The 25,944-nt window shown below is 44.0% G+C and overlaps 1 protein-coding gene across 3 annotated transcripts in view; it reads right to left on the minus strand.

Moving 5' to 3' along the window:
- The window catches only part of ARFGEF1 (ADP ribosylation factor guanine nucleotide exchange factor 1), a 626,657-nt gene that overhangs the window by 50,319 nt on the left and 550,394 nt on the right, over positions 1-25,944 (minus strand). For all 3 annotated transcript variants that reach the window (XM_029591432.1, XM_029591431.1, XM_029591434.1), the window contains 2 exons: positions 19,077-19,212; positions 4,532-4,670 (listed from right to left, as the gene is read on the minus strand). In XM_029591432.1, coding sequence (XP_029447292.1) covers positions 4,532-4,670; positions 19,077-19,212 — 275 coding nt within the window. The remainder of the gene's footprint in view (positions 1-4,531; positions 4,671-19,076; positions 19,213-25,944) is intronic.

Below are 25,944 nucleotides of genomic sequence, written 5' to 3' on the forward strand. Positions count from 1 at the left end.
TGCCTGCAGTCCAGTCAATACAGCACGTGCAAAGGCTGCATCCTTCTTTTCGCAAGGCCACCTCTACCACCACCATAATCTTGGAAAATGTTCTGGGAGCAGTGGCTAGACCAAAAAGCAGTGCCCAAAACTGATAATGGCACCCCAACACTGCAAAGGATAGAAAGCGTTGGCGATTGCAATCAGATAGGAATATGAAGGTAAGCCTCTGATCCAAGGTGGTCAGAAATTCCACCAACTGCACCGCCATTTTCATAAAGCGTAAGGTTTCCATTCGAAAATGAGTCACCTTTAAAGTGAGGGTTGAACCTCTTGAGATCCAAGATGGGACGAAAGGAGCCCTCCTTCTTGGGCACAAAATAAATGGAATATCGTTTCATACTTTCTTGAGACGTGGGCACTGGAACCACAGCCCTCAGTCTGAGGAGCCTTTGAAGCGTGAACTCCACTGCCTGCTTCTTCTGCGGGGAGTGGAAAGGGGACACCATGAACACGTCCTCAGGAATACTGTGAAATTCCAGTGCATACCCTTCGTGTATCACCTCCAGGACACACTGGTCCGAAGTGATCTTGACCCTCCTCCAATAAAAGAGAGAGAGACATCCCTCTATTTTCTGTTCCAGAAGGTGGGTCAGCGAACCTTCATTGGGAAGCTCGGGAAGGTCCACCACCCTAGGCCGCTTTCTTGGGCCGCCAGGGATGAAAGGACTGAGCAAGGCCGAGTTCGCTGAAAGGTCGTCAATCTGTAGGGATGAAAACGCCTGGAACCCTGGAAACAACCCCTCATACCAAAGGGGTGCTGTAACTGTTTCTTATCCTATGGCAACTGAGGAACTGGAGACTCGCCCCACTTACTGGCTAGTTTCTCCAACTTACTCCCAAACAAGAGCGAGCCCGTAAAGGGCATCTTGGTAAGATTGGCTTTGGAAACTGCATCAGCTGACCAATTTCACAATCAGAGTTGATGCCTGATCACTATCACCAAAGCCACTCCTATGGCCGAGGTCTGGACCAAATCACAGCCTGCATCTGGTAAAAAGACGGCAGCAGGCTCCATAACTGCTCTGGAATTCCCTCCAGACTCACCAACCTCCTGAGAAAGAAGCAGACAAGATCTCACCACTAGGGCACAACAGGAGGAAATCTGTAAATTCACTGCCACCACCTCAAAGGCTTCCTTAAGAATAGCCTCAATCCTTTTATCGTGCACATCCTACAAAGCCGCTCCTCCCTCTACAGGGATAGTCTTCCGCTTAGAAATAGCACATACCACAGCATTTGGGAAAATGCAAATGCTCTCTCACAGCTGGATCCAGGGGTTACAGGACTTCCAAAGTCCAACCCCCTTTAAAATTTGTCTCTGGGGCATCCCAATCCAGGTCAATCAATTCCAGAATAGCATCCATCACAGGGAAAAAAACAAGAGGCTTTACATAAGGAAACCAAAATAGGATTCTTCCTTGACTCTGATATAGCATTCGAACAAGGGATACCCAGCTGTTTCAATGTCTGGGAAATCAGGGCTGGCAGTTCATCTCTATGAAAAAACAGCAACATGGTTCGGATACGGTTCCAGCCCTGGAGGAATTTCCCTATCTTCCAGGGAATCAGGATCAACCTCATTATCAGTGTCATCTGGATTCCTGTAGGGAACACCAGCAGGGAGCTGAGGCGAGCTCTGGCACTTAAGTATAGGACTGGAAGAGGGAGGAGTCACTGGATGAGGATCTGACCAGACAGAAATGGGGGAAGAAAAAGCAGCTGGGTCCAGACCAAGCACAGAAGGAACTGAAGCTGGTCCCACAGAACTGCCCTTGCCAGCGGAGGAGCCAGTCAAGAGAGAACCAAGATCTGGTGTCTCCAAGATCTGGTGTCAAGGCGGTGACCAACCTATCATGAGAATGGGAAGAGCCAGGCTTAATAAAATCCAAGGAAGACGACTCTCTCTGAGTGTGTGAGCAGTGCTGACACAAGTTAGAAGCCAGGTCATGCTGAGAAGCCCTAATATGACAGGCAACAGAAATAGGAAGATGCTTAGGCTTCCTGCTTACCGGCGTCAACACAGCGGTAAACGTGCAATAGAACAGCTCGTGCTCAAAAATATAAGTGCCGAGAAGAAAATGCGGCAAGGCGCACAACAACCTGTGCATCAAATTAAGCGCATAGAAAAAGTTTGTGAGCGGAAAAAGCGCACCCAAAAACAGAGTACACAACCTTGTGCACAGAGCTGACAAACTGCGCATACTGATGTCCTACAGAGGGCAGCAAAACATGCACAAGAGCGCATGAAAATGGCTGCCACGGCCTACCACACGGCGTACAAGAAAAAAGCCTAAGTGCAGGGCCTAGCCCACCAGGAGCTGCTCAACCTGCCAGGCTGCCCAGTTCCCCGAGAGAGGGAATGAATTTCAGTATGGCATGCCAAGAATGGAGACCAGAGGAAGTTCTGAAACCCCTCTGTTTCTGATTCAGGGTAAAACTTTATTTTTTTTTCTAAATATCATCTGAGCTCAGCACTTACTGGCTGAGTACAGAGATGGACTCCGGCTGCGGAGGAAGAGGGTATCTGCTGTCACCGCCACGCTCAGCCTCCTGCCTCGGCCTTTCAGCTGAACCAGCAGCTTAAGTCTATGTCAGGAAACCCAGCTCCCGGTCCAAGGCACACCTCTGAGGGAACATAGAAATCACCTCAGCAATTCTCAAACTGGGGGAACTTTAGGTATCACCACAGGAGAGCATGGCTTTCTTTTCCTGAATTTAGAATTTCAAATTTCTACTTCCAAAAGTTCGAAGCAACCCCCACAGGGAGATGTACATCTACCATCTGCTGGAGATGGAAAATACCTGCAGGCTGGGGTCACTGCAGGGCTATATATACTGTGATGTCAGCTTGCTCTGTCTCCATCTGCTGGCAGGGGTGAATAAACTCACTGGTCCTGAGTCCATCTGTCTATACGCTAGGAAAGGCATCTTTTCATTCTGTCCCTATTTTTATCAATGTTACTTTGCTTTGGTTTAATTGCATGTAAGCTGACAGGCCACCCTAGCATGGGAAAAACACAGAGATTCTTTCTATAATTCATAGCAAAGTATGTGTAAGAACCTAAGTACAGCATATTATGACTTTATGACCGGGTTGCACTTCATCAAACACAGTGATGGTAGAGATTGATTTTGTGTATATGTTTGATGTTTTGTACTTTCACCAATATAAATATTTGCTCTATAATAAGCATGAGTGCTGGGATTTTCCCTATTTAATCTTATGGAGACAGGGAGAATAAGGGTTTCAAAAAGCATACAAATAAGGCAGTGTGAAGGCTGAAGTGGGGATAGATATATTTTGGCTTTTTGACCTTGGTGTACACTGAAATTATATCTGGTGCATATTCAGTACTGATTTCCCACTTTTTTCTATAGGGGATCAATGATATCTGAGTGACTTTGCATGCATAGGGGCATGAGGCAGCTAATGAATTTAGTGTCTCAGATCAGCACAGGTCTCAAACGCTTTATTACATGCTATCTATTGTCTAATTCACTGCTATCTAGCTTTCAACGCAGTTTCCACTTTATTTTTGAATACTGCTTGTATTTATTTAATGAACTGCCTATCAGAATTCAGTCAAGTGATAGAATATTTATTTATTTATTTACATAACATGATTACGCAGCCATAATCTTTCAAATCTGAACAAGGTACAATACTAAAAACAAAAACATTAATTACACATTCTTATGATTGCTCAGAAAGGTGGGAAAACTTGATATTATTTTGAACTTGAGAACAAAGAGCTTGGCTAAGAAGAAAGTCAGTATAATACAAGATACATTTAGGGAATTAGGTAGCTGTCAAGATTGGTGGCCTTCCCCAAGGTGATACCTGTCTATGGCAAGAGAGAAAAAGGGATATTTCACACTAGGAAGTTTTAAGTATAGCTGATGAGCTGGAACAAGAAAGAGTATCACTTTTTTGGGAAATGCATCTGTCTGTGACGGGAGCCATAGTCATTGCTGAACAAACCAGATCCTATAATTGCAAGTGTTTAAACTAAATAAGGGATGTAGTATACGAAAGCTGGATAAAAAAATTCTAATATCTGGAGGCCCTAATGATAAAATAAATCTGAATATTGTTGCTGTAATGAGTACTGTGACTAGAATATAGCATTACCAATTTATAATCTGCACAGAAAGGACAGGGTAAGTATAAATGGCAAAGAATAGCATGTTATATAATAAGAAAGGAATAAGAAAGGAAAGTAGGAAGATTAGATGGGCCTTGCACTTTTTGTATGCTGTCATATTTTCTGTTTCAACAAAGAATTACCATATAATTTGATTTGGAAAGAATAATTCTATACATGTTTCTATACAAGACCAAATGAAATGAAAATTACCAGTAATTGATACTGTTTAATTTACTCACAAGAAACCAAGAACTACTGCCTATACTTTAAAGCTAAAAATGAAAATGAAATGCATTTTATTTCCTTCCCACAATATACTATATAAAGAGAAAATGTCTTACGCGTGGGGGATTGTGGTTTTGAAGATATCCAACATACAGCTGCAAGTTTTGTCCCAGATTTCTAAGGTGAACTTTTCCCCATTCAGAATAACAACGTTCTCCAAACAGTTGGTGCCAGAACGCGCTAGCTGCTCATTGTCTAAAACAGAAATAAGAGTGAGTTGTTTCAAGTTTAATCAGCATTGGGGAAAAACTAACATGGTACAATAATTTATTTTATGATACATTTTCAGAAACCTAATCCTGGTTTTGTGTGTAAAAAGTGGAATTATGTGCACAAATCTGTATTTTGAAATGGAGAAATTACTTACCTGATAATTTTGTTTTCCTTAATGTAGACAGATGGACTCAGGACCACTGGATATAGTGTACTCCTGATAGCAGTTGGGAGACGATTTCAAGCTGACATCAGCCTACATATACCCGAGCAGGAAGCTTAGCTCTTCAGTATTCTCCTCGAAAAGCAATTGTGGATATATGTGTGTTTTAATAACTTGATTAACTTGGCTAACTTGATTAACTAGGACTGGTTCAAGTGATTTCCAAATTGGAGACTGCCAGTGCACGCAACCGAAAAACGCCGACACCTGGCAACTATGGGTGTCTTGAATTAGGGGTAATACCTGGCTTACCCGTGCTTGTCTTGCTCTCGGGGATTTTCACCCGAGGTTTCCTGATTTTGGGGCAGCCGTGGGCGGGATGCTGAGTCCATCTGTCTACATTAAGGAAAACAAAATTATCAGGAAAGTAATTTCTCCATTTCCTAGTGTGTAGCAGAAGGACTCAGGACCAATGGGATGTACAAAAGCTACTCCCGAACTGGGTGGGAGGCTGCCCGTGGCCCACTTAGTACTGCCCTTGCAAATGATGTGTCCTCCCGGGCCTGGACATCCAGGTGGTAGGACCTGGAGAAGGTATGTATGGAGGACCACATTGCCGCCCGACAGATCTCGGCGAGTGACAGCATCTTGGTTTCTGCCCAGGACACTGCCTGGCCTCTTGTAGAATGGGCCTTGACTTGTAGAGGCGAAGGCTTTCCTGCCTCTACGTAGGCCGCCTTGATTACTTCTTTGATCCAGCGGGCTATGGTTGCCCGCAAGACCGCTTCCCCTTGTTTCTTCCCACTGTGAAGGACGAATAGTTGGTCCGTCTTTCGTATGGATTCCAATCTTTCCAGGTATCAGACTAGGAGTCTGCTGACGTTTAGATGGCGAAGACGGCGTGAGTCTTCCGAATCCTTATGTTCGTCTGGAGATGATAGCGATACGGTTTGGTTTAGATGAAATTGAGAAACCACCTTCGGGAGAAAAGAGGAGACCTTGCGTAGTTGTATGGATTCCGGTGTGAACCTGAGGAACGGTTCTCAACAGGATAGGGCTTGAAGCTCAGAGATGCCACTAGGAATGCAGTCTTCAAGGTCAGGAGCAGTAGTGACACACCGCGAGTAGGTCTGAAGGAAGCTCCCGCTAGGAAATCTAGTACTAGATTGAGATTCCATAGGGGCACCGGCCACTTTAAGGGTGGTCGGATTTGTTTTACCTTCTCAGGAAGCAGAAAACATCTGGATGGGTTGATACACTGATGCTGCCCACTTTGGCTCTGAAGCAGGCCAGCGCGGCCAACTGAACCTTGAGGGAGTTGAGAGACAACCCCTTCTTCAAGCTGTCCTGCAGAAATTCCAAGATCATGGGGATTTTGCCTGTCCGTGGAAGGATCTCGTGGTCCTCACACCAGGCTTCAAATATTCTCCATATTTGTATGTAAGCTAGAGACATGGAGAACTTACGTGCTTGGAGCAAGGTGTCAATCACTGCCTTAGAGTATCTACTCTACTTCAGGCGAGTCCTCTCAATGGCCAGACCATAAGAGAGATTAGAGTTGGGTCTTCGTGAAGGATCGGTCCTTGCCGGAGAAGGCCCCTGTGTGGAGGAAGGCACAGAGGGTTCCCCACAAGAAGTCTTCGCATGTCTGCGTACCATGACCTTCTTGGCCAGTCTGGGGCCACTAGAAGTACTAGCCCCCTGAGGTGTTCTATCCTGCGGATGATCCCTCCCAGTAGTGGCCATGGGGGAAAGGCATACAGCAGGTCTTCCTGTGGCCGGGTCTGGACGAGGATGTCGATCCCCGGCATTGTGGTTCTCATCTACGGCTGAAGAACATGGGCATTGGACTGGATTTCCAGGAGATCCATGGCTGGGGTTCCCCAGCTATTTACTATCAACTGGAAGGCTGTGGTCAACAGCGTCCATTCCCCTGGGTCTAGCTCTCTCTGCTGAGGTAGTCCGCAGTGACGCTGTCTTTTCCCGCGATGTGGGCGGCTGAGATCCCTTGCAGGTTTGTTTCCGCCCCCATGCCAATTGTGGGTCTAATTTCCAGGGATAACTGTTGGCTTCTGGTTCCTCCCTGGCGGTTGATGTAGGTAACTGTTGTGGCGTTGTCAGACATGACTGGCAGATTCGCCCCGGAGTCTGTGACTGAATTGTAGGCAGGCTAGTCTGACTGCTCGGGCTTCCAGTCGGTTTATATTCCATCCAGACTCTTCCTTGTCCCATTGCCCCTGGGCCATCAGTTCCTGGCAGTGGGCTCCCCATCCTCGCAGGCTCGCATCCGTAGTGAGCAAGATCCAGGTCGGTGGGGATAGTTTTACTCCCTTGCTCAGATGATCTTTCCTGGAGATGTTTCCGTACCTCTGCCTGTAGCTGGAGGCGAATGGAGTAGTTCTGGGACATTGGGTTCCATAGTGACAGTAGGGAACATTGTAGTGGGCACATGTGGGCCCTTGCCCATGGGACGAGCTGGGTCCGTACCTCTGCCAGTAGCTGGAGGCGAATGGAGTAGTTCTGGAACATTGGGTTCCATCGTGACAGTAGGGAACATTGTAGTGGGCGCATGTGGGCCCTTGCCCATGGGACGACTTCTAGGGTTGATGTCATGAGACATCAACCCTAGAAGTCGTCCCATGGGCAAGAGAACTTGGAGGTAGTCCCATACATTGGGGCAAGGATAGTTCAACAGTTTTCGTAATTGGTCCATAAGTTTCCTTCTCCTTGTAGGAGGAAGAACAATCCTGTCTTGTTTGGTGTTGAACCGGACTCCCAGGTACTCTAGCGATTGGGAGGGCTGCAGGCAGCTCTTGGCTGCGTTGACGACCCACTCGAGATTCTGCAATAGATTCTTGACTCTGGTGATCACCTGGTAACTTTCCTCTGGAGATTTTGCCCTGATCAGCCAATCGTCCAGATACGAATGTACGAGGATTCCTTCTTTCCTAAGCATCGCCACCACTACCATCATGATTTTGGTGAATGTCCGAGAAGCAGTAGCTAGTCCAAAGGGTAGCGCCCGGAACTGATAATGATGGCCTTGTATCGCAAAGCATAGGAAGCACTGATGGTCGTGGTGGACCGGGATGTGGATAGGCTTCGGATAGATCCAGTGAAGTCAGAAATTCTCCCGGTTGTACTGCCCTTATGACTGAGCGTAGGGTTTCCATGTGGCAGTGCGGTATCCTCAGGTAGTGATTGACGGTCTTGAGGTCTGCCTTACCTCTTTTTTTCCCCTTTCCCTCTCTTTGGGCAAGATGGCTGTCTCCGGTGCAGAGTGCTGTGGGTCTCGGCGTTCTCAGACCAGCATGGGTGTCCCCATCCGCCATGCTCACTACCGTGGCCTCCTAGAGTGTGAGTGCGCACATCTCTGACGCTCAAATACACGTCATGGTGGGAAACCTCGGGGGCGGCCCCACCGCATGACGTCAGTACCTCCGGGTATAACTAGCCTCCGCTTCCGCTACCAAATTGAGTTAGCAAAGACTTTGCTTTGATACTCTGCCTGCTCTAAGCTGCTAGCTTAGAAGCCTCCTATCGCTAAGGGTCTTGCTCCAGGAGAAGCTCTAGACACCCGCTACTCGGGGGTCTCTCGATTACAACTTCCCTTCGGGGTCCTCACTAACCTAGACAACCGCTCCTCGGGGGTCTTTTCTCTTATTCTTTCCAGGATATTGGACTATTGGGTACTCGCTCCTCGAGGGCCTATTCTCTTCATATCCTGCACCATGGACCTTCCGTCCCACCATTCTACCATCAGGAAGATGCCTTCACTCTGTGAGTACCTCTATGAACCGGCGCGCCAACTCCGCCCACCAGCCGCGGTGTTACCCGAACTGCGGGCTCCTGCCTATCGTGAACATCTGGGTGAGACTACACTTCTGAGCCTGTTGAGCGTATTGGCACCTCGTGGATCAGTGCCTTACCTTCCTGCTTTACCATCTATTTACAGCAGTACAATAAAGCAAAATTGCTTACCTTGTAATAGGTGTTATCCCAGGACAGCAGGATGTAGTCCTCACATATGGGTGACATCATCAGATGGAGTCCTGGTATGGAAAACTTCTGTCAAAAGTTTCTAGAAACTTTTGGCTGGCACTCTGAGCCTACTGAGCTTGCCCAGCATGCCATGATATTCTCAGCCACAGGGGTCTCCCTTCAGTCTCGTTTGAAGCAATATGCGTGAGCTAAAAAAATAAAATAATAAAACGTATCGGACCCAACTCCGCGGGGAGGTGGGTGGGTTCTGTGAGGACTACATCCTGCTGTCCAGGGATAACACCTATTACAAGGTAAGCAATTTTGCTTTATTCCCAGGACAAGCAGGATGATAGTCCTCACATATGAGTGATTAGCAAGCTACAGTCTGAGTCATTCTTATATTATACCAACAGCATACAACTTGTGCAACAAGCACAACTGGTGTACTGCTGGAAAAAATGAGGCAGCCTGAAATCATAGCAGGATGGATGTAGAAGGAGTTGGAGTTACACTGGAAATAAGTTCTTTAAGACAGATTGTCCAAAGGCTTAATCTTGTCATCCTTCTTTGTCCAGACAATAATGAGCTGCAAAGGTGTGAAGGGAACTCCATGTTGCAGCTTTACATATGTCAAGAATGGGCACTGAACGATAGTGTGCTACTGATGTAGACATAGCCCTTACTGAATGCGCTTTTGCTCGCCCCTGGAGAGGAATCTTTGCTTTTTCATAACAGAATTCAATACAGTCTGCTAGCCAGTTGGAGAGAGTCTGTTTTCCTACTGCAACTCCTGGTTTATTTTTGTCGAAAGAAATAAAGAGTTGGGTGGATTTCCTATGGACCGCTGTGCGGTTCAGGTAAAAAGCTAGTGCACGTTTACAGTCCAAGGTGTGTAAGACTCTCTCTCCCTGGTGAGAGTAAGTTCTTGGAAAGAAAGTAGGCAAGACTATTGACTGATTGATATGAAAATCTGTTACTACTTTTGGTAAGAATTTGGGGTGAGTGCGAAGGATTACTCTGTCATGCAGGAACCTTGTGTAGGGGTGAGTATGTGACGAGAGCTTGCAACTCACTGACCCTTCTAGCCGATGTAATGGCTACTAAGAAAAGCACTTTCCATGTAAGGAATTTTTCATCACAAGACTGCAGAGGCTCAAACGGTGAGCGCATGAGCCTTGTTAGTACTAAATTCAGGTCCCATTCAGTGATTGGTGGTCGAATGGGAGGCTTAAGGTAAAGTAAGCCTCTCATGAACCTACTTACTAGGGGTTGTGCTGTTATTGGCGCATCCCCTATTCCTTTATGGTATGCCGCTATGGCGCACCCCTACAGAGGATGTCTGGAGACCAGAATCCGACAGGTGGTATAGGTAATCTAGTAAAGAAGAAGTGGGGCAGGAGAAAGGGTCTATACCTTTTTGTGTGCACCATTTTGTAAATCTAGTCCACTTAAAGTGGTAGGATTTACGTGTGGAAGGCTTTCATGAAGCTACTAGAACTTGAGAGACTTGTGTTGAAAGATTAAGTGGTTGCAGAATTAAACTTTCAACATCCAAGCTGTTAGGGCAAGAGTTGTCAGGTTGGGATGACGCAATTTGCCCTGATTCTGAGTTATGAGACTGGGCTCTGTGCCCAGGCGGATTGGTTGTGAGATCGAGAGGTCGAGGAGTATGGGAAACTATACTTGTCGTGGCCAGTAGGGGGCTATGAGGATCATTGTCCCTCTGTCCTGTTGTAGCTTCACGAGAGTTTTCGCTATAAGCGGAATTGGAGGATACGCATATAGAAGACCTGTGTTCCAGGGGCGAGCAAATGCGTCCCTGGGGACTGTTTATTGACGTCCGTGGAGGGAGCAGAACCTCTCCACTTTGTGGTTCAGTTTGGATGCAAAGAGGTCTATGGTTGGGGACCCCAGCATTGAAAGATTTTGCTCGTTACAAATGGGTTCAGCGACCATTCGTGGGGATTGAAATGTCGACTGAGATCATCCGCTAGGATGTTTTTTATGCCCACCAGATAAGTTGCTCGGAGATGTATGGAATGCTCTAGAGCCCAAGCCCAAATCTGCACCGCTTCCTGGCATAGCAGATAAGAGCCTGTGCCTCCCTGTTTATGTACCACATTGCTACTGTGTTGTCTGTTTGTATCAGCACAGTCTTGTTTGAGAGGCAGTCTTTGAAGGCATAAAGGGCATATTTCATCGCTCGAAGTTCCAAGAAGTTTATTTGATACTGCTTTTCGAGCGTAGTCCATGTCCCTTGTGTTTGAAGGTTGTTTACGTGAGCTCCCCATCCAAGGTTGGAAGCATCTGTAGTCAGGATGACTTGCGGATTTGCCTGTTGGAATGGGAGACCAGCTTTCAATGCTGTTTGATTTGTCCACCAGTGGAGCGATAGGCGCAGCTGGTGGGTGATTTGAACTGTGTACGACAGTGGTTGGAAAGCTTGCAGCCATTGAGATTTCAAAGTCCATTGAGTTCTTCTCATGGCTAACTTTGCCATAGGAGTGACATGTACTATCGAGGCCATGTGTCCTAGCAGCACCAGGATTTGATGGGTGATGAATTATAATGTTCGCCAAGCGTGCCAGATTGTCGGCACGGTCGCTTGGAAGAAAAGCTTTCACCACTGTGGTGTCAAGGTCTGCTCCGATGAATGTGAGGAGTTGAGGAGGCGCAATGTGGGATTTTGGATAATTGATGAGAAATCCCAGGAGGTGCAATAGTGTTATTGTGGTTTCCAAGGCAGAGAGATCTCCCTGTCTGGATGGACTTCTGATTAACCAATCGTCTAGGTATGGAAAAACATGAATACTGTTTTTTCTTAGATGTGCGGCCACCACTGCTAAGCATTTTGTGAATACTCGAGGGGCAGAGGCTAGTCCGAATGGTAGACTCGATACTGGTAATGATTCTTTCCCACAACGAATCGTAGGTACTTGCGATGTTGTGTGGAAATTTGTATGTGTGCATAAGCGTCTTGAAGATCCAGAGAACAGAGCCAATCTCCCTTTTGAAGTAATGGAAGGATGGTTCCCAGGGATACCATTCGAAATTTTTCTTTATGAAGAAATTTGTTGAGATTGCGGAGGTCTAAGATAGGATGAAGGCCGCCTGTTTTCTTTGGAATGAGGAAATAACGGGAGTAGAACCCTTTTCCTTGTTGAGACCGGAGAACCGGCTCGATAGCCCTGGCAGTCAGCAAAGTAGAGAGTTCTACTTGGAGTTGAGGTGTGATGACTATGTTTGTCCAAAGTGGAATGGGAGGAGAATGTGGGGGTATTGTTTTGAATTTTAGGCGATATCCCCGATTTAGTATGGCTAATACCCACTGGCCTTTTGTGATGAGACTCCATTGGTGTTGGAAATAATGAAGTCGACCTCCGACTGGTAGGGAAGGCATAGGGTTTAGAAAGAGGCTGCTGTTCTCTTGGTTCGGTTCAAAAACCCGCTGATGGTCCAGTTTGGGGTGGTGGCTGGGTTTTTTGTTGTTTCGGCTGACGTGGACGTCCTTTTTGTGAGCGACGGTACTGACGTGCTGAAGAGGCAGGTGGGTAATACCTTCTAGGTCTATAGAAGGGTCGCCTCATGTCCCTGCGAGTTGGTCATCTTAAGGAAGATGGCTGGTCTGCTGGCAATTTGGAGAGCTGTCGGAATGTCTCATGATGGTCTTTCAACAGATACTGTAGCTTGGATCTTTTCTCCGAAAAGATTGTCTTTAACACAAGGGAGATCTGCTAGCCGTTCTTGGACTTCCTGCCTGAAGTCAGAGGCCTTGAGCCAGGCCCATCGTCTCGCATTTATTGCAGAGGCTGATAGACGAGTTGATTTTTCCAACACGTCATAAGCTGCTCTCACCTCGTGTTTTCCAGATTCCAATCCTTTTTCAACTAATGTGGCTAAGGCTAGTTGTTGTTGTGGAAGGTTATCCACAATACCCTGTACTTTTTTCCACAAGTTTCTTTGGTATTGTGTCATATTTATTTATTTATTTATTTAAAACATTTCTATACCGGCCTTCATGAATGGGATTCATATCAGGCCGGTTTACATGGAACAGGGGAAAACCAAAAGTAAAATAAAACCAGAGTAAACATAAATAAGAAAGGTCGAAAAATCAAAGTTACAATAAACAGGGGTATTGAACTTGGGAGCTAGTGTAGCTAGGAATAAGTGAAGTAGGAGTAAGAGCGATAGAGGTTAACTAGGTAATTATCATATAATATGTTATGAAATTAATAGACATTAAGTTCCTTGATCTGGGTATGACGAGTTAATTTGTGTTAGGGGAAGGCTTGGAGGAAATATGCTGCAATGCGTGCTACCAGCATGGAACCTTGATAGACTTTCTTTTCTAAGGTATCAAAGAAGCGTTGCTCCTTCTCTGGTGGAACAGATGAGTGAGGTTTTTGTTTTCGGGCTTTCTTCTGAGCCGATTCTACAGCTACCGAATGGTATGGTAGTTGGGGTTTCTGGTACCCTGGAGCACGCTGCACTAAGTAAGTGGCATCTGTTCTCCGATTTACTGCTGGGACTGAGCAGGGATGTTCCCACATTCGTTGTTGCAGTTCCAAAAGGATTTCATGGATTGGGATAGCCATTATTTCCTTCGGTGCATCCACGAACTGCAGGACTTCTAGGGCCTTATGTCTGGTATCCTCCTCTGTGATCAATTCAAAAGGAATTGTATCTGCCATTTCTTTAATAAAATTTGTAAATGACAAATCTTCTGGAGGGGATTTCTTTCTCTCCTCTGGTGGAGAGGGCTCTGATTGCAGTTCCTCTGACTCCGTATCCGTATCAACATCCTTCCAAGGAGTATATGGAGGATGATAAGGGGAGTCAGGGTCCTCTGGTTGTATATGATGCTTTGATTTAAACACAGCTTTTGTTGGTATGTGTTTTGGCATCGTTGGTAGTGAAGGCATCAATGAGGAATCGATGGGCCTCGATGGCATTGGTGGAAATCGATTCCGTGTATCCCCCGATAGACCTGCCAATGTATTGGCATCGATGGATCCTTGAAAGGCATCGAGGGTTTCTTCGGAACTTGATGCCGATGAAGTCCCGATGGTCCTGGGGCAGAATCAGAGTCCCCACCATCCTCATCCGATGATCCAGGAATCGGGATGGCTAGAGCCACCGGTGGGTGTATCGGTGTCGATGGTTGTATCGATGGAATTGGTGCCGGTGTCGGAGGAAAGGCTCCTATCAAGGCATCAAGTCTATTCAGCAAAGGCTGAAAAATTGACTGGTCCAATGCCAATGCCGGTACCGATGGTACTGTCGGAGGCTGTAGATTCCTTAAAGCCTTGACGACGGCTTGTTGGACTAAATTAGTCACCTCTTCCCTTGAAACCGGGGCAGTATCCACTGCCACTGGGGAAGGTACTACTGGCACTTCCACGATGATTCGTGATGGCACATCCTCTGACACCGAGCCCGGTGGAGAGTGCCGCAGTTCCTCGTATACAGCCGGTGGAGTTGGCTCTAGTACACGTATTTTCGTTGGCATTGATTCGATGGATTTCGATGCTGACGTCGATGCCTTGCTATCCGATAGGTCGATGGATCGGTGGCGATGCCACTTCTTTTCTCGATGACCCTTCAATGCTGAAGAAGATGCTATCGAGGATATCGACGTGCCGGAGACGGACGGTCATCGGTTTGCTTCTCACCTCGATGTTTAGTTACCAAGGGAGGTGTTACCCTTGGGGATGACGTCGACGATGACATCTTTTTAAACAATTCTTCCATCTTATCCAAACGGGCACACCTGCCCTTCGGTGTCATCTGGGCACAGGTTGAGCAAGCCCGGACGTCGTGGCCTGATCTCAGGCATAGAACACATACATAATGTGGGTCAGTAATGGACATAGTCCGGTTACAATTCGGACGTTTTTTGAAGCCAGAGGCCATGATAAATTGTGGCCTAATAACGGTCGATGACTGGCGGGAATCGATAGTGAGGTGACCAGAATTGACCAAAAACTAACCAAAATATGTACTCACCAAGACTATGTCGAAGGGAGACCCAATTATGAAGAAAATGTGATTGAAAATGTGACTGAAAAAGTTTTCTTCCCTTAAGAATTATGAGGGAATTTTTTTCCAGAGCTCCTGATCAGCTTTGCTTACAGCAAGGCGGAAAAAGAGAGACTGAATGGAGACCCCTGTGGCTAAGGGGTCTACTGAGCATGCCCGGCATGCTCAGTAGGCCCAGAGTGCCAGCCAAAAGTTTCTAGAAACTTTTGACAGAAGTTTTCCGTACCAGGGCTCCATCTGATGATGTCACCCTTATGTGAGGACTATCATCCTGCTTGTCCTGGGATAAAGACTCTATCCATTCTGTGTCTGCTAACTGTGTCAGCCTATCACATTGGTTCCCCACAGGGCTCCTCCCCGTGGGCGGAGTCATCTCCATTGCGACCAAGGGTCCACAATACCTCAAACACAACAATCGCTTTTAAAACATATCAAAGCGGTTTTCAAAAGGTACAAATAAAAAATAAACATAATAAGCACAAATCAAAATTATAACATATAAAAGAATATTAAACAATAATAGATAATCAAATGATTAAAAATAAACAGTATAGCTAAATCAAATAAAATCTACATAGAATATAGCACAGATCAATTAAAAGCCAGATTGTGGAAAATTTGGAATAATTTGATTCTAACTAAATATCATATGGTAGAAAGTTCCACAATAACAGAGCTCTTTCCACCGCTGGACCCAAACTCTGGAACTCTCTCCCTCCTGACCTGAGATTGGAACAATCGACTCCCACCTTTAAAAAGAGACTCAAAACTTGGTTGTTTAATCAAGCTTTCTCCTAATCCCAATAACTATTCTGAACTTTTCAATATTCGACCTCAGGCCCGACTCTGTCAATTCCGAATATATATTCTCCTATATTATATTGTATTTAAATTGTACTTTCCTTGCTCCGTTGAAGTTATTTATTGCTCTCATTAAGTTATTTTATTTATTTCCAAGTTAAATCTTCCCTGTTCTCTGTAAGACATTATTCTACATTCTGTCAATTTTATTGTTACAATGTAAACCGAATTGATTAGCAACTTTGTTGCTAGAACTTCGGTATATAAAACTGTTTAAATAAATAAATAAATAAATAACAGTGCTTGATAGGAAAATGTTGAACATTTTCCAATCTAATTTGAATGGAATCACCAGTAGATCTTTTTGAGATGACTTAGCATACTAACAGGCTAACTAATTAATAAATTTGAAAAATACTGTGGCTGATTTCTCCAAAAGGTTTAAGAGCCATAGAAATAGTTTAAATTTAATTTGGCATAAATTTGGAAGCAAATGAAAATGATTCCAAAACAAAAGAAACATGATCATAGGTCTTCAAATTAAAAATCAATTGAGCTGCAGTATTCTGTAACAAAAGGAACTGCTTAGTCCACAAGGTGGCAAACTCTGGTCCTCGAGGCCCACAAATAGGCCAGGTTTTCAGGATATCCACAATGAAGATACATGAGATAGATCTGCATGCTCTGCCTCCAATGTATGCAAACCTATCTCATGCATATTTATTGAGGTTATCCTGAAAACCTGGCATGTTTGTGGCCCTCATGGACTGGAGTTTGCCACCCCTGGCTTAGACTAACTACTAACTAGTAACCCAAGATAGTGTACTGTAGTAATCCAAACATGAAAAAATAACTTTATGCACTAATATATTAAGATTGTGTTTCTTAGGAAAAGGCCACAAGCAGCCAATAAATCGCAAAAGAAAAAAGATGTATGAACAGACAAAACCTGTTTTGTCATTGATAATTTAGAATCAATATAAATACCTAGAGGTTACATTTTCTTTCATAGGTATCACTACACTGTCCATTTGAGGAGGAACATCCAAAGAGTTAAGATGTTTACCAATACATATTACTTCTGATTTATCCAGATTAATTTTAAGTTTACGAGAGAACAGCCATTAAGCGATATGATTTAAACTATTGAAATTAATCAAATTTTCCATGGATCCTGATTTTCCATATGCAATAACTTGAATATTGTTTGCATAGACAAAAGTGCTATATCTCAGAATTTGAATCATGATTGCCCAAGGTGCAAGAAAAAGTTTAAATAGTAATGGCACAAGTAAGAAATTCAACTTTTGATAAATCAGTGCCCCTACTGACTTGAAAAGAACAATCAGTTAAATAAGAAGTAAACCAGGTCAAAACAGTTTATCTGTAAATCTAGTTTTGTTAACCTTAACAGCAGTCGATCTATCAAACAGAATGCAGCACTCATATCTATGAATATTACAAGACCATCATTTCCATCATGCATTTTAGCTTTAATTTCATTCATTAGTGCTGTGAGTGCCTAGAACTGTATGCACTGTCAAAATTCTGAATATGGTAAAATACAGCTTTTTCAATTACTTTGCCAACAAAAGGAAGATTAAAGATAGGCTGATAAAACTTTATATCTGAAGCGGCAAGGGAACTTTTTTTAATTAAAGGACATAACCTCACTTCTTTCAATAAAGGGGGAAAAAAGCACAGAGGTAAACTAGAGATCACAATAACTGTAAGCTGTTTAACTAGTTCAAATCCTAGTTTTTTAAATAATTTTGTAGGCATAGGGTCCAGAGTTGAAGAGTTAGAATTCATTAACAACTTGTCCCATCCTTGCTGTGATTATCTCCTTAAAAACAGTTTTAAACCTTGTGGTTTACCTGGCTAATTCCAAAAGTTAGCCGCTAAACCCTTTTGAATATTGACATATATGTGTATATGTTTTATATACAAGTAGGGGCATATTGATACAGTCATGTCACATGTATTTACAGTCTGAAAATGTGTATATTTTTACCTGTCCAGTGGATTGCGTACACTACTGAAAATTTAACCCTTAGAGTCAAGGCAAACAATTCTTGACACATGGACCACTGAATGCATTCCATCCATTCACCATTACCCAACTGGTATAGAATGGTATAAAATGCTGGCAATACGAAGCACACTGTCAGCAAAGGCTGGCCTGTGAGTTTTGAAAATGCTCATTGTGTCAACACAAGGGCCCACAATGGAATTCTCTACCACCTGACCTGCGCCTAGAAACCTGCCAAAAGACATTAAAAAAAAAGCTTAAGACCTGGCTCTTCAGTCAAGCGTTTCCCTGAAGAATTGAAGCACGCCATAAGACTCTTTCACCTAATCGCATGACTTAACTCAGATATCATTATTGTTACTTTAATTGTTAATGTTATTAACGCTATTACTCTTCCTCCACCTCTATTCTTGTTTGTGACTCTCCCCAGAGTTGTTTTTTTCCAGGTTAAACTCCCCTGTTTATTGTAATTCCAACTAAAGTTATATGTAAACCGATGCGATATGATTTTTCATGAGCATCGGTATATAAACCTCTTAAATAAATAAATAAATAACATTGTAGACCAACAATAGCAATGCTGTGCAAATATTTTCTGTATGTAAATACTTTACACTAACGGACCTCATATAATGGGCACTTAGACTGCACCATTGAATTATAAAATACACAGGCACTTGTTTCATTCATAAGACGTAGGACACCGCATTCAGGAACTTATCCAATCCTATTTTGAACCCCCACTAAGTTGACTGCTTTGATCATGTCTTCTGGCAACAGATTCCATAGCTTGATTGTGTGCTGAGTGAAAAAATACTTCCTACAATTTGTTTTAAATCTACTGATTGCAAGTTTCATGGAGTGTCTCCTAGTCCTAGTGTTGTTTGAAAGGGTAAACATCCATTCCCTATTTAACATGTTCTGCTCCACTCATTATTTTATAAATTTCAATCATGCCTTCTCAGTTGTCTCTTTTCCAAGCTAAAGAGCCCTAATCTGTTTAGACTTTCCCCATTAGGGAGCTTTTCCATCCCCTCTATCATTTTCATAGCCTTTCTCTGTACCTTTTCTATGTCCGTTATGTCTTTTTTGAGATGGGGCGCCAGATCTACAAACAATAAAAATGTGGTGGCACTATTAATCTATAACAAGGCCATTATGATATTCTCAGTTTTATCCTCTATTCCATTCCAAATAATTCCAATGGTCTCCCTTTTCCTTGGTGACAGTCTTCATACTAAAGAGATGTTCGCATTTTCTTTTTTGCCACTGCAAAAAAAATGTGTCAATCTTGGCTTTAAGGCTTATGGCAAAAGACAGGAAATCATATGGAAATAAATACATACATATTTTAATCTAATCTTACCTTGTTGCACACACCAGTACAGCTGAGAAAATATATCATCCAAAAGGACATCACTGAGTACTTCAAAATACTGGGTGAAAACATCACAGATTGCATAAAGTGCATGATTACAAGTAGTGGTCATCCATTCAGCTTTCTGAAAAATAAATATATTAAAATAATTGGATTGTGCACTGTAGATTATAATCAACAGACTCAAATATCTAAATGGCAAAGTAAATGGCAAAGTATGAAAAGATTCCTAATCATTCATAGAGGGCTTTTAAGCCCGTTTTGATATTTTTCTCTATTTATATTTTAGCACAAATATTAAAAATCATACAAAATGCAGTTATTTCTATGAAGACAGACATTTCACTGCCGTCACTGCCATTTGCTATGGAGAACATTTTCAAAGGATGCTATTCAGAAGCATATCACTATGAAAGTGCCTTCTACTAAAATGGTCCAAGGTCTCATGCCACAGACATACAGAGGCTGTTGCTCTAGACTTCTTGGCCATTTTCAGAGCAAATTTGACCCCCAAAGTCTTGTAGAGCAATTAGGCCAGTTGAATCTCTCAGCTGCCTAGACATGGTATTTGGTGTCTGCTTTCTTTCCAATCAAGAAAACAGTGTGTAAAATGTTGCACATTCTCTTACATATGTCCTGGTAGAGAAGGTGGATGGCCAATACCACTAGTTGCATCCAGATAATTAAAGAGGCTGAATAGGGAAGCCTTGTGTTCTTTTTCAACTTACAATGCAATGGAAATGTCGTTGGCCATTACTTGTACAAAATCAGAAAATAAAAGGGCTTCAGGAGGGAAGAGTGATCCTAGGAGAGGTCAGATCAGAATTCCACTTTGGAATCTATCTTCTGATCCATACGGGGGATCTGTGACCAGGGGTGGATTGGCCTATCGGGGGATCTGGCATCCCCCGGTGGGCCGGTCGCTCCCATCACGTGATTTTTTTTTTTTAACTTTTTTTTTTTTTTAAAAACTTCCCAAAGACAAGAAGAGGGTCTGCTGGTGCTGCGGTCCGAAGAGAAACTGCGGGCAGGGCGGTGGAAGCCACTAGGCCTGGGCCTGGGGCGCCGCGAGCAGTGGTATCCCGAGGGGAGCCAATGCCCCCGGGCGCAGGAAGGCTCATACGGCGCAGCGACAAGCAGATCGGCAGGGCCATGGTGAGGCTCACGTCACCACGGCCCGAAGAAAAAAGATTGCGTTTAAAAACGCTGATGCTCCTCCTCCTTCCTGCCTGTGCGGCCCCGGAAGTAAACGTTGCTGGAACCCGCGTGGGCAGGAAGGAGGAGGAGCATCAGCGCATGCAGAAGAGGAGGCAGCGCGGCCCAAGAAGAGGAAGAGGCCCAGTAGGCAGGGCCGCTGCGGCCCGAGAACAGGAGGCCCAGAGGTGAGAGAGAGGCTGAGGGTCTGTAGAGTGTGTGTGTGTCTGAGCGTGTATGAGATGAGTTGAGAGACTGTGTGTCTGCGTGTATGAGATGAGTTGAGAGATTGTGTGTGAGAGCGAGGATCTGAATGTTTGCAGAGACACCATGTGAGAGAGAGACAACATATGACAGTGAGAGCCTGTGCTTGAGCAAGACAGCATGTGGGAGTGAGAGAGAGCCTGTGTGTGTGAGTCAGACAGCATGTGCCAGTGAGAGACTGTGTGTATGAATGATTGTATGAGAGAGAGCATGTGACAGTGAGAGCCTGTGCTTGAGCAAGACAGCATGTGGGAGTGAGAGAGAGCCTGTGTGAGTCAGACAGCAGGTGCAAGAAAGAGACTGTGTGTATGAATGATTGAGAGAGAGCATGTGACAGTGAGAGCCTGTGTGTGTGTGAGAGAGAAATGCATGTGAGAATGAGAACCTGTGTGTTTGAGGGAAAGAAGATAGAGAGAAAAGAAACAGAAAAAAAAGACAATATAAAAGGAATTGGAAAAAAAAATAAGAAAGGGAAGGTGGAAAAAAAAAGCCTGTGACCAACCAATTAGAAAACTAAGATCAGACAGCAAAGGTAAAAAAAAAAATTACTTTTAGTGATTGGCACATGTAATCTTTGGGAATGTGTAAGAATAGCACTTTCTCTATGCTGATCTCACAATGTACGAGATCAGCATTGAGAAAGTGGAAGCCCACGGGGCCTGCACAGAGGAGGGCAGCAGAATGGGCCTTCAGTGCCAGGAGCAGCAATCGGCACCTCCCCCAATAGCCATGTGGCAGCAGTGACAGTGGCAGCAGAGGAATGAGGGAGGTTCCTGGCAAAAGAAAGAGAGGGGGGGTCTGCCTTTAGTGTGTGCATGTGTATGAAATGGGAGTCTGCCTGTGAATGCATGGGTGCCTGCCTGGGGGTCTGTGTGTGTGAGAATGAATGTGTGCATGCCTGGGGGATGGGAGGGAGTGGTGTGAAAATGAATGGGAGGGGGGTGTGTGTGTGTGAGTGTGTGTGAGAGAGAGAGAGAGAGACTGGGAGCTTGCCTGGGTGTGTGCTTTGTGTTGTATGTGAGAGAGCCAGTGAGTGTGAGAGCATGAGTGTGTATGAGAAAATCCAAGGGAGTAAGAGTTTGTGTGTGGAGGGGGAGAGAGTGTCTTAGAGCCTGAGAGTGTGTCAGTGTCAGTGAGAGCGAGAGGTTATGGTGGATATAAGAGCATGAATGTGTATGTATGTGACAGTATGTGTGAGAGAGAATGGACATGTGAGTATGTGTAAGAGAGAGAGGATAACCTCCTAATCCTCGACAATATCAGGGTGCCTGGAAATCAAGATCTCCCATAGAAGGGGACAGCAGAGGCTTTTTAAAATCCTTATTAGTTTTAATTATTGAATATTATTTGATGTCTGCTCTTTTTGAAATATTTTATTGGTGTTATATACACATTTTTGAAAATTTCCCTGAGTTAAATTACTGGAGGTTCTATTCATCAGCATTTTTGAAATATATATTTTTAGTATGATTTTCCTATTGTGATGTTTTATAGTTCTTGATTTTATTGTTTGATGTTTTATGAGGAATGATGGTATTTTCTGTTTTTCCACTGCTGCATTACATACAGTCTAACTTGTTGTGATTTCCAGTTCAGTTTGTCTGTGCATTTCTGTGTATATTTTATGGTCCCTTTATTCTGTATTTGGTGACTCACCAAATTGTATGGGTACCCATGGGCCAGTATGGAGAAAAGTCCCCCGGGCCACTATTTTTCCACAATCCGCCCCTGCCTGTAACCGCTCAAAGTCACTCTCAATAAGACCCAGAGGTGACAACTGAGCTTGCACCGATCACAATGTCGATAACCTTTTGGCAGCAAAGTTTGATTGTGGGAGCCTCAAGGCTGACTGTTGCAGAATCTCTTCAGATCCTCCCCTCTTTAAGGTAAAGGTGACCGCAGAACCTTCTTCTACTGATGGTAAGTTGGACTTACTGGGCAAGAACACTTAAAATCTCAAAGCACAATTTTCAAAACTGCATGCATAAAAATCAGCATATCTACCATATAAATGGACTCGGACCGATGTGCAGCAAATGCTCAGAGGAGAGCAGCTCTACTGCGCATGCGCGAGAGCACGTCGGTCAGAGGGGAGCCCAGCGGACAGCTGTCTTGGAAACGGCGAGGAGGAGCAGTGGCGGCAGCACAGGAGGTCTCCAGGGGGTCTCTCTCTCTCTCTCTCACGCGGGGAGAAGCAGCGGCGGTGGCACAGACACAGAAATGGGAGGTTGCTGGGAGTCTCTCTCGCGCACGCCTCATCAACCGAGCCCCGGTGGAGAGGCGTCGACGTGAGAGAGTGACCTCCGGAGACCTCGGGCCATGGAGCAGCGGCGGCGGTATCTAAGTGTCAGGCGGGCCAGTAGAGAAGGAAGAGGGAGTGGAGGAGGGCTGAGGGAGAGTGGGACGGGTTGTGAGGAGGTGGAGGGGAAGAAAGAGGATGTAAGTGGGGGGAGGGTATAAGTTGTGAAATACAGAAAAAAGGGAGTGGAGGAGGCTGAGGGAGAGGGAAGAGGTTGAGGAGGGTGGGAGGGGAGAGGTAATAGGGAATATGAGAAGGGATGGAAGGAAGAGGATGGCAAGTAGGAAGGGTAAAGTGGAGTAGAGTAAGAAAGAGGAAAGTGGAGGAGGGCTAGGGGAGAAGGGGAAGGAAAGGGAAGGTGAGAGGGGAAGGAAAAGGGAAGAGGATATGACGGAACAAGTGGGAAGGGGTAGAGAAGTTCGGAGAAGAGAAAAAAGAGTGGAGGAGGGCTGGGAGAGGGAAGGGGTTATAGATGAGGTGAGAGAGGATGGAAGGAAAAGGGAAGTTGTGGAGAACAGAGCGGCTCTAACCGTGCCGGTCTGACGATGGAATCTCGCCCGTTTTAACGGGCTTAACAGCTAGTACACATATAAATAACATTTGTATACATGCTATTTTAGAAACCTGTAAAATACACATATAAGTAAGGGTACATGAGTAAATCTACATGTGTAAAAAGGGGTGATCCAGAGGTGTTCCCAGGTGGGGCCAACACTTATGCATATAAGATACTATTTTATAAAAATTTAGACTTGTAGATTTCGCAGCTTACTTGTGTATTTTACACCTGCTTTTTACCTGGAGTTAGTGATCATACAAGTCTTAAAAGTGAAATAGTGACTAGGTGGGGAGCCTGGGTGAAATGGGGGAAGTTGAGGCTGAAGAGCCAGGAGGGTCTCAATGACCTACAGATGAACTGGGCGAACTAGTAGACTAATTGAGAACAATGGTAATTTGTCTTCACATGGTAGAGAGTCTACCGTCTTACATGCATAAAACCTGACTTACGGGAAGATAATGCAAGTAAATTATGCGGATTAAATCTACACACATTTTTAAAGGTAGAAGTAAAAATATGCGAGAATAGTAGTTGTGCACCACTTATCCGGATACGTTCTGACTTATCCAGCTAAGTAGTAGTTTTGCTGTTACTTATCCGGATACATTTTGATTTATTTGGCTAAGTTGTGGATTTGCTTCTACTTATCTAGATAAATTCCAACTTATCCGAATAAGTATAAGAGTTACTGCTACTTATCTGGGTAAGTTTCAAAAGAAATACTTATCAGGATGAATCAGATAGCCGGATATGACTGAAAAGAGCTATTTATTTGACTAGGTAAGATAACCAGATAACTCTTAAATAGTGCTACTTAAGCGGATAAGTACCTCTATTTGCGACTGGTCTATCTTACTTAACCAAACCGGATACGTAGCCCTATTTAAGATTTATCCAACTATCTTACTTAGCCAGATAAATAACACTTTAAAGACTTATCCGGATAAGTGCAATATGCATGCGTACATTTGTTTTTATTTACATACGTGTGCAGGTTGCTGGGTATGTTTGCACATATTTTGTAACTTGTGCATATCGTATACATGCAGTTTACAAAATACAGGAGATGATTACCATGAGGCCACATACATGCTATATAGGCACATATGCAGCTGTTTTAAAGTTATCCTCCCTAAAAAAAAAATTCTCAAAGGGTTAAGCTATTACTGGCTCTGTTTATTGTGTGTTATGTTCTTACTAGCCTTAAAAATTAAGAACATGCCATACTGGGTCAGACCAAGGGTCCATCAAGCCCAGCATCCTGTATTCAAAAGTGGCCAATCTAGGCCATAAGAACCTAGTGAGTACCCAAAAACTAAGTCTATCCTATGTTACTGTTGCTAGTAATAGCAGTGGCTATTTTCTAAGTCAACTTAATTAATAGCAGGTAATGGACTTCTCCTCTAAGAACTTATCCAATCCTTTTTTAAACCCAGCTACACTAACTGCACTAACCACATCCCCTGGCAACAAATTCCAGAGTTTAATTGTGCGATGAGTGAAAAAGAACTTTTTCTGATCAGTTTTAAATGTGCCACATGCTAACTTCATGGAGTGCCCCCTAGTCCTTCTATTATCCGAAAGAGTAAATAACCGGTTCACATTTACCTGTTCTAGACCTCTCTGGATTTTAAACAACTCTATCATATCCCCCGTCAGCCGTCTCTTCTCCAAGCTGAACAGTCCTAATCTCTTTAGTCTTTCCTCATAGGGGAGCTGTTCCATCCCCTTTATCATTTTGGTCGCCCTTCTCTGTACCTTCTCCATCACAACCATATCTTTTTTGAGATGCGGCGACCAGAATTGTATACAGTATTCAAGGTGCAGTCTCACCATGGAGCAATACAGAGGCATTATGACATTTTCCGTTTTATTCACCATTCCCTTTCTAATAATTCCCAACATTCTGTTTTCTTTATTTTATTTATTTATTTATTTATTTATTTTATTTAAAGTTTTTATATACCGACATTCATCAATGATATCACATCGGTTCACAGTGTAACGCAAACAGACGCCTGGGGAGCGTTTTACATCGAACAATTATAACATGTTAACACGAGAGAAGTTGAGGGGGGGGGGGAGATATAAGGGGGAGTATAGCACTAAATATTATAAACAAGATTTGCAAATCTTTCTTGACTGCTGCAGCACACTGAACCGATGATTTCAATGTGTTATCCACTATGACGCCTAGATCTCTTTCTTGGGTGGTAGCTCCTAATATGGAACCTAATATTGTGTAACTATAACATGGGTTATTTTTCCCTATATGCATCACCTTGCATTTATCCACATTAAATTTCATCTGCCATTTGGATGCTTTGGGTAAAGCCATGCTGACTTTGTTACATTAAACCAGGTCTTTCTATATGTTCTGTGATTTTGATTTTTAGAACACTTTCCACTATTTTTCCTGGCACTGAAGTCAGGCTCACCGGTCTATAGTTTCCTGGCTCTCCCCCTGGAGTGTTTTTTAAATATCGGGGGTTATATTGGCCACCCTCCAGTCTTGAGGTACAATGAACAATTTTAATGTT

The sequence above is a fragment of the Rhinatrema bivittatum genome, chromosome 2 (assembly GCF_901001135.1).
Source record: "Rhinatrema bivittatum chromosome 2, aRhiBiv1.1, whole genome shotgun sequence".
Classification (NCBI taxonomy): domain Eukaryota; kingdom Metazoa; phylum Chordata; class Amphibia; order Gymnophiona; family Rhinatrematidae; genus Rhinatrema; species Rhinatrema bivittatum.